At 39.7% G+C, this 10,000-nt stretch overlaps 1 protein-coding gene across 4 annotated transcripts in view; it reads left to right on the forward strand.

Moving 5' to 3' along the window:
- znf385d (zinc finger protein 385D) overlaps nucleotides 1-10,000 on the forward strand; it is a 134,290-nt gene that overhangs the window by 13,365 nt on the left and 110,925 nt on the right. For all 4 annotated transcript variants that reach the window (XM_079836767.1, XM_079836766.1, XM_079836765.1 and 1 more), the window contains exon 2: nucleotides 7,080-7,222. In XM_079836767.1, coding sequence (XP_079692893.1) covers nucleotides 7,080-7,222 — 143 coding nt within the window. The remainder of the gene's footprint in view (nucleotides 1-7,079; nucleotides 7,223-10,000) is intronic.

Here is a 10,000-nt window from a genome sequence, read left to right on the forward strand (position 1 = left end):
GGAATGATTTTAATCGGAATGACAAAAAAGTGCGCATGTAAACGTGGCTACTAAAGTAATCCAGCGGTTTAATTAAGCCTCAATTTTATGAAGTGATGCGAGTGCTTTGTTTACGCAACAAACCATAATTTACCACTTTCTTTACAAAATATTAATCTCCAGCAAGCGTTCACGATGTTGTGTTGGCACGCCTGAGATCAATATTTGTATCTCATTTGATCTCATTATTGTCTTAGAAAAGTCACAAAGTTGATATCACATGTGCTGTTGTGTCTCAAATAACTAAGCTCATCTGTGTTCATTCTGTCCTATGGGAGTTTTAAAATCTCAGCACCAGATTGACACAGATTACGAAACAAAATGTTACTAATTCCTCTAGTCCCTCTGGTCTGTGGGGAGGAGACTAAACAAGAGAATAATAAAAAAACACGCCCATGTTGCAGCCCTTAATTGTTGCCTCTGTGCAAGTGGAAGCAGGTCTTCGTTCTCCCTTGACAAAGCATGTCAATCTCAGGCCTCCGTGTCAGCGACTCGACTCTGACGTGTCAAACGACATCAGGCTAAAGGAATGCTGTCACGGAGCCAGACGCAGAACAAGAAAACAGAATTAAATATGCAAGCAAAACCGCAGCCTGAGTGACAGCAGGAACTGTGACCGGGCACTCGCCGTTCTCTCCCAGCGCTAACCATGAGAGCGAAACATCTGGGTTTGATCTCCTCGGGGCTTTGAAAAGCTTTATGAGGTTTGATTGTTGTGTGAGCGTGATGCAACAACATCCAGAAAACCTCTTTCTGGAAAAAAGGCAAACAAGCAAAACATCAATGCCTGCGGCATGTCACTCGGGTTTAAGGGAACACGAATTATTAAGTTGATGAGAACATTTTGATTGTTATGAGGCTTTTTGACACTGTGCCTGCAGCGTGAGCGAGTCTTTTACGGCTCTGTTTTCCGTTTCAAAGAACAGTAATGTGGAAAATGTCCAATCTCCTCTGCCCTGCAGTCAGTCTTTGCGCTGCTTTGGGTGAGCTGTGTTTTCAGCACCTTCTCGTCTTTGGAGACCACCTCGCTCTTGGCGCTGAAACAACCTCTCAGGCTAATACAGGATGGGGTCAAGAGTTCAATGGTCAGCATGGTTCACTTAGCCTTGCGTTCCCCGCTTATGTATCGTGCATTACCCACAATGCTGCACTTCCCTCCTCGCCACAGGTGGGGAATGTCTTTCGTTGTCTGTCTGCATGTGAATCTCCGAACTTAACAGAAAACATAAATGGTGAGGGACAAATGGTATATTTATATACACCGATCAGGTGTATGTGAAGTCAATAACACTGATGATCTCTTCATCGCCTGTTAGTGGGTGGGATATATTAGGCAGCAAGTTAACATTTTGTCCTCAAAGTTGATGTGTTAGAAGCAGGAAAAATGGGCAAGCGTAAGGATTTGAGCGAGTTTGGGCCAAATTGTGATGGCTAGATGACTGGGTCAGAGCATCTCCAAAACTGCAGCTCTTGTGGGCTGTTCCCGGTCTGCAGTGGTCAGTCTTTATCAAAAGTGCTCCAAGGAAGGACCAGTGGAGAACCGGCCACAGGGTCATGAAGGAACAGTGGAGAACCGGCCACAGGGTCATGAAGGACCAGTGGAGAACCGGCCACAGGGTCATGAAGGAACAGTGGAGAACCGGCCACAGGGTCATGAAGGAACAGTGGAGAACCGGCCACAGGGTCATGAAGGAACAGTGGAGAACCGGCCACAGGCTCATGGGCGGCCGAGGCTCATTGATGCACGTGGGGAGCGAAGGCTAGCCCGTGTGGGCCGATCAAACAGACGAGCTACTGGAGCTCAAACTGCTCAAGAAGTTAATGCTGGTTCTGATAGAAAGGGCTCAGAATACACAGAGCATCTCAGTTTGTTGTGTATGGGGCGGCACAGCCGCTGACCAGTGTCCATGCTGACCCCTGACCCCGCCCAAAGCACCAACAGTGGCACCAGCAATGGAAGAAGGTGGCCTGGTCTGATGAATCACGTGTTCTTTTACATCACGTGGATGGCCGGGTGCGTGTGCGTGGCTTACCTGGGGAACACATGGCACCAGGATTCACAAAGGGAAGAGTCCAACCTATGGGAACCTCGCAACTTATAGGACTTTAAAGGGTTAGTTCACCCAAAAATGAAAATTCTGTCATTAATTACTCACCCTCATGTCGTTCGACACCCGTCAGACCTCCGTTCATATTCAGACACAAATGAAGATATTTTAGTTGAAAGCTGATGATGCTGAGAAAGGCTTCAGATAGGCCTCCATTGGCATTCAGTACATTCACACTTCCAAGACCGATAAAAGGCACTTAAAACGTTGTTACAAAGTCCATCTCACCACAGTGGCTCTACAATAATTTTACGATGCGACGACAATAGTTTTTGTGCGCAAAAAAAAATCAAAATAGCACCTTTATCCAACTTGTTCTTGTCTTCCGTGTGTGTCTCCACGACGCATGCGCGAGAATATGACGCAGATCCGGCGTTCGGGAATCCATGAAATGCACACTTTAACCCGATTTTGAGAACTACGCCGAGACCTAAAGCACGATCAATGTAGAATTCAACAACTTAGACACGCGCGTCTTCCTCTGCTTGTAAACAAATCGCTTCTGGGTCATGTGTCCGAACGCCGGATCTGCGTCATATTCTCGCACATGCGTCGTGGAGGCACACACGGAAGACAAGAACAAGTTGGATAAAGGTGCTATTTTGATTTTTTTTTGCGCACAAAAACTATTGTCGTCGCATCGTAAAATTATTGTAGAGCCACTGTGGTGAGATGGACTTTGTAACAACGTTTTAAGTGCCTTTTATCGGTCTTGGAAGTGTGAATGTACTGAATGCCAATGGAGGCCTATCTGAAGCCTTTCTCAGCATCATCAGCTTTCAACTAAAATATCTTAATTTGTGTTCCGAATATGAACGTGTGTCTTACGACATGAGGGTGAGTAATTAATGACAGAATTTTCATTTTTGGGTGAACTAACCCTTTAAGGATCTGCTGCTAACATCTTGGTGCCAGATACCAAAGCAGTTGAGGGCACTTCAATGAATATTGCTAGATCCACCATACAATCACATTCATTTTATTCTTATTAAAGCCATTTGAGAACTAAAACATATTCCAAGAATTTTACATTCATATGAACTTCTTAGAATTTATCATACGACATTTATTAATGTCTTTTTAAAGAAGGTTTTTGTTAATGGATTTTATTGTAGATAACAGCTACGAGTTAGATCTTAATATCACAGTTGTTTCTCAGACGAGAGGTCAAATGGACACTTTCTCTAAACTTCTTGAGAAAAATCTCATTTCTAGAGTTTCAGAAGAGACACGAGAACATTTAAAGCTTTATTTGAGATGAGATCTCATTAATATCTCAGATATTTTTTTGACTGTCTTCATTCTCCTGAATGACAAAAACCTTTTTTGTCTCCTCTAGAGTTTCACAGCAGATGTGCTCATATTTGTCAAGATCAAACAAGACGTTTCATTCCTCGTTTGACCTGAGCTGTTATCCACATGAATCTTTATCTATGTTAAGAATAGTCTAATTTTCTTTTTTAAGGAGAACCATCTGAGATCAAATTTATGAAACGCAGCACATAAACCCTGAGTGGTCCGTTTGTCTTTGGCATCAGATTTCTGCAACACTTTTTGTCTTTCTTCTCTGGCTTTTGTCTCTGTTTGGATGCAGAATGCAGAATGCTGTTTCTTTTTCTGGTGCGTTAATGGGATGTGCTGTAAAAATCTGCCTTTGCGACGCCACCCACACAAACACTCGTGCTGTAATAAAACAAGCCATTTACTTTTGTTTTCCCCCACTGGTTTCTGTCTCTCCCACTTGGACTAGAGTTTGTCTCTGCTATTATAGATAACAGCCAATCAAGACTCTCAGTTTGACGAGCATTGCTCTGGTGTTTATAATAGCGAGAGTGTGCATGATAGTTTTAGTCATGATGTCATCGGCGGTCGTGTCCAGATCCTCAGAGATTCACGGCGTGTGGTAAGGAAATGTCCTGCTTGAGTTGAGCTCATGAATCCTGTGCTCACTGTGATTGGCCAGCTGCAGGCCGTGTTCCTGCATCAACATCCTCGCTGGTCCTAGAACAACTTTCCTATCAGTCAGTCAGAGTTTAGGGGTAGGCTTCAGCCAAAAGCTGCTTCGCTTTTCAGTTTTCCACTACTTATCATGCACAGTTCAATCTATGGCAGATTTGTTATAATTTAGAATTTTTATTAATTTATTTTGTCTTTAATTTAGTTTACTTTTCACTATGTCGTTGTCTTCATAATTTTCTCAAAAGGGTTAATGTTGGTGATGTATTTTAGTTCAGTTTCAATGTTAGTTTTTGTATTTCAGTTAACAGAAAAGTTTTCATTTTAGTTTGCATAAATAAACAAAATAAATAATCAAAAGTTACATAATGCAGTGGTTGGTCGATTAAAGATATCATCCAAAGAGGAAAGTTGTTGTAGAGCATGGGCGTCACCGCTCGTCAAAGCCAAAATATTTGAGAAAACCAATCAAATCAGAGCAGGCGGGCTTTATGTTCACAGAAGCTGCTCGGCGTGAATTTTAGCAGCACGACTAACGTCAAGTGCAAGATATATGTAGCTAAACCATAGACTGTAAAAAATAGCTAAACTAAGCTGCTTCGTTAAGTCAGAAATGTTCAGGCAAATTAATAAACTTTTGTCTAATTTCGCCATTTTGAATTGAAAATAGGCCTATGTGATTCATGATGTAATTAAAGAACAAGAAATATTAACAAAGCCGTTTTCATCAGATTAGGCTTAAGATTAATAATGATTGTGTACATATTGTCAATTAATATAATTCCATTTGTAGCCTTGAAGAAAACAAAACTGGAGGTTTTTCGCATTTCATGGAAAGAGAGCATGATTGCATACAGAAAGGCCGTAAAAACTGCTAGATCTGCTTATTTCTTGACTGTCTTAGAAGAAAACAAATACAACCCAAGGTATTTATTTGATACAGTGGTTAAAATTACAAAAAAATAAAGCTTCATCTGAGCCTCATTGGTCTGTCACCACTCGTCAATGTCAAAACATTTGAGAAAACCAATCAAATCAGAGTAGGCGGACTTTATGTTCACAGAAGCTGCTGAGGCGGAGCGCGAATTTTAGCAGCGCGACTCGACGTCAAGTGCGAGATATGTGCAGCTAAACCATAGACTGTAAAAAATAGCTAAACTAAACATTTCATATTTGACACCTGCTTCTTTAAGTCAGAAATGTTCAGGCAAATTTTAAAAAAACGTATTAGTTAATTATTTGTCAAATTTTGCCATTTTGAGTTGAAAATAGGCCTATGTGATTCATAATATAATTAACAAACAAGAAATATTAACAAAGCCGTTTTCATCAGATTAGGCATAAGATTAATAGTGAATGTGTACATATTATAAATTAATATAATTCCATTTGTAGCCTTAAAGAAAACAAAACTGGAGGTTTTTCGCATTTCGTGGAAAGAGAGCATGATTGCATACAGAAAGGCCGTAAAAACTGCTAGATCTGCTGATTTCTTGACTGTCTAAGATGAAAACAAATACAACCCAAGGGCTAAAATTAAAAAAAATAAAGCTTCATCTGAGCCTCATTGGTTTCACAGGGTGTTTTGGGTTGTGTTTCATGTTCGTGTTTTTGAGTTTGTCATGTTCACAGCCATGTTTACTGTCATGTTTCTTAGTTTGCTTTGTTCACTGCTATGCACTTCCTGGTCTTGTCATGTGATTTCCATGCCCTCATGTGTTTGTGTCATGTCATTGGTTCAATGTCTCCTCAGTGTTCACAGGTGTCCCTCGTCCAGTCATTAGTCCATGTGTATTTAAGCCCTCATGTTTGCCATGTGTCTTTGTCTGATATTGATGGTGTAACCACTGTTGGTGAGTTTTATGTTTTGTATTGCCAAGTCTTTGTTTTATGTTTGAATTTTGATTTTGGAATAAACTGCACTTGGGTTCTTCAACTTGCCTCTCAGTGGATTAATGTTACAATTGGTCTGTCACCGCTCGTCAATGTCAAAACATTTGAGAAAACCAATCAAATCAGAGTAGGCGGGGTTTATGTTCACAGAAGCTGCTGAGGCTGAGAGTGAATTTTAGCAGCGCGACTCGACATCAACATTTGTAGCCTTCATTATATTAAAAAAGCTCAGCTTTTTTCAGCCTGTATTGGGCATAAAATTAATAATGAATGTGTGCATATTGTGAATTAATTTAATAAACATAGTTTACTTTCCTGGTGGTAGCCTTCAGTAAATTAACCTGTCTATGAAAATTATTCATAAAACATTTAAATACCATATATGTTTACTTTCTTCACTGATGGAAATGGAAAAACTATCAGTCATATCTGCCCACTGACATGGTTTTCAAGGTATTGTTATCAAATTTCTTGGCCTTCAGAACATCTTAAAATGCACATATGTAGATCATAGAAATCAAAATGTTCAATGCCCCCGAACCCGCATAACTACCTCACATTTGGTCCATCCCAGTGATTATAAACCTCCCTACAGTCCTGGTTATGATAAAGGGATGTACAATACCCTAAACTAAAGTGTTTCCATTTGTTTAATACCCTCACTGGGGGCTGAGCCCTCCTAATATGAAAATCCTAGAATCGCCCCTGTTGTAGAGGTAGAGCATGATATTATATTTTAAAGAAAGATTAGACATTTGAGTAAAATTACACCAATGTGCAACTGTATTTCCTCCAGATAGCCAACTCACTTGCACATCAGTTTAGGATAGCGCTGTACGGTTCATGTGGTGCGTTTGGCTTCCCATAGAGCTCATAACTAAATAAAACAGGCTTCCTTATGATGAGGAAGGATAATAATTTGGCATGCACATCATGTGAGGGATGTCATCACTTCTAAAATAAACGGTTAAAGGAAACAAATACATTTAATAATGAATCAGTGTCTCTCTCCCGTGGTTGCACATGTGCATCATGTTATAAGCGAGTGTTTGGTGACTCTGGTCTCTGTCTGTTCCTCCTCAGGTAATGCATGTCCGAGTGGACTGGTGCCAGCGCTGCTACGAGCTCCTCTGCCCACGGTGCCGCCCTCTCTGGGCATGAAGCACTTCCTCCCCTTCCCTCTGGACAGCGGCTCCACTCTCAGCCTCATTCCCAGCTTCAGCAGCGTGAGTCTCACACACACACACACACACACTCCGTCTGGAGGTGCTAATGAGGTTCGCTCTCTTCTTACGCCACCCGCCCTGGTTTGACGAGAGTGTCGCATGTGATCATTATCACGAGTGCTGGGTGTTTAGGGACTGTTCAGTGTGGAGTGGTTCTGGAAATGCAAAGCCTGTTGTTGTTATAAGCCAGGGTTGTGAACTTGAACCAGTTGTCAGCTGGATGATACATGCATATCTGGCGTCCGAATGATAATTGGTGCTAAAAGAAGAAGAGAAAACAAATGGTCTTTATTTGTTTAAGAAAAGTCACAAAGGACTTTCTCACAAAGTTTCTCGGAGACAACGTATTGGGAACGTATTGGAGACCTGAGCTTAACTCTTTCCCTGCCATTGACCAGTTTTTCTGGCTTTTCACTGTAGGGGCATTACTCATCTCCTGAACGGGTACAGTAACTCCAGATCAAAACACAGGAAAAAAAGAAGCAGAAACTAGCGATATATGTAAGGAGATGCATATGGAAAATAATGTGTATCTTATACCCACCAAGGCTGGAAAAAAAAACAGTAATATTGTGAAATATTATTACAATGTAAAACAGCTGTTTTCTATGTGAATATATAGTAAAGTGTAATTTATTCCTGTGATCAAAGCTGAATTTATCATCATTACTCCCGTCATCAGTGTCACATGATCCTTCACAAATCATTCTAATATACTAAAACATTTATGATTATTATCAGTGTAAAAAATCTTTAATAAAAAGAAAGTTCAAAAGAACAGCGTTTATTTTAGATAGAAATCTTTTGTAACATTATAAATGTCTTTACTGTCACTTTTGATCAATTTAATGCATCCTTGCTGAATAAATCTATTAATTTCTTAAGTTCTTTCCCCAAAAAAATACATCATAAAATCTCACCGACCCAAAACTTTTGAACGGTATGTTGCAAAAGCTTTCTATTTCAGATAAATACTGTTCTTTTGAACTTTCTATTCATCAAATAATCCTAAAAAAAAATGTTTTACAATGATAATCCTCATATGAGAGTGATTTGTGAAAGATCATGTGACACTGAAGACTGGAGTAATGATGATAAATTCAGCTTTGATCACAGGAATAAATTACTTACTTTATTACACTTTACTATATATTCACATAAAAATACAGAAAAAAAGTAAAGCAGCTGTTTTCTAAGTCAAAATTACATATTTTCTTAGTGATGATGATATTTACACTAAGTGGAAATACTGATTTATTCTATTTACACCATGTAAAAGTAGCAGTTCTTTGCAATATGTGTAAATAGTAATTACATGCAATTTATACTTTATTTTGACAGATACATACTATTTGCACCTCAGTATTGTTGCACCTCATTTGTATGGCTATTTTTGCTTATAACTTCTGAACCGTTTATCCAAAAATATACCATATCTGCCATTTTGGCTGTTGGACATTTTTAATTATGTGCTAAAATGCTGTATTTTATGAACACATGAACGGATTGTTATGAAACTCTGTATGGGTCATCACCACAATGCCCTGAAGGAGCCTGAGAAGTTTTGAAACAGCGCCACCTAGTGGATTTGTTTTCTTCAAATGCTTATAACTTTGGGTGTGGTTGACTTATTCTCACGAGACTCCTCTCCTTAGACTCCTGAATCCTTGCCGTGTCCAACGATACCAGACTTGCCAGGTTTCGGGCTATGGTTTGTTCAGCGTTGTAATTTAGCGCTTAAAAAACGTTAGCTGATATCTTCAAACCCGCTACTCCGATTGAGATGAAACCAACGTCAGAAGGTTGGAAACATAAGTCGATAACGAAACATTATAGTCCAAATGTCAAAATATTGATAGTAAGGGGGAGTAAAATCCAATCAAAGTCAGGTGTCAGTCATTTTTTTACGTGTTTTTTCACATAAATGTCTATAACTCCAAAACGAAATGAGATATTTTCACCACAATTAACACACACATGTATGGACTCACTCAGAGGACACACAACAAAAATGGTAGGACTGTGCCTCTTGATGGTGCTATAATAGAACAAAACATGAACTTCCCATAGACTACAATGTATTTTTCAGCCTTTTTGCCTAAAATCATCTTAAACTGTGTTTAATTGCTGCAGTTGATCTGACACTCCCAGCCATTTTGGCATCTCTTGTCTTCTTCTTTGCGCTTGGCCCCGATAATGGCTGCTTGCAGTCATATTTTATTATTATTAATTTGATATATTTGTTGTAAAACTATGGTTAATTCTTGGATATATTCACTATGTATGTGTTCATAGCACTCAGCTGACACGTTTGTTTGAAGGACAGCATTGGGCAGGATGTGGAATAGTGTGTTTTATCAGTAAAAAAAGTGTTTTTATCCGATTAGTCGGAAAAATAATCGACCTACTAATCGATTATCAAAATAATCGTTAGTTGAAGCCCTAAAAACCGAATATAGTGATACTGCACGTCTCATTTTATTTCTCTTTAACAGTGTTGACACTTGAACCATGTGTGCGATTTCCATTTTATTCTCTCTGAGCAATCCTCTGGGATCACATTGCTGCATTTCTTTTTGTCATTTTGCAAAGATGAGAAATGAATTTTTGCATGATGCTTGTGTGGCACTAAAGCACTCTTCAGCGCTCGCCCATTGTGCCGCCGACAGATGGGAACCTCTTGCATTATTGGTGCATGTGCTAAAGTCAGGAGGAGCACAACAGACAGGCTGTGTTGTCTTTAGACGGCGTGACGCTGGGAGGGGATTTGGCTGGAGA

Source organism: Gobio gobio (assembly GCF_949357685.1).
Source record: "Gobio gobio genome assembly, chromosome: 15".
NCBI lineage: Eukaryota > Metazoa > Chordata > Actinopteri > Cypriniformes > Gobionidae > Gobio > Gobio gobio.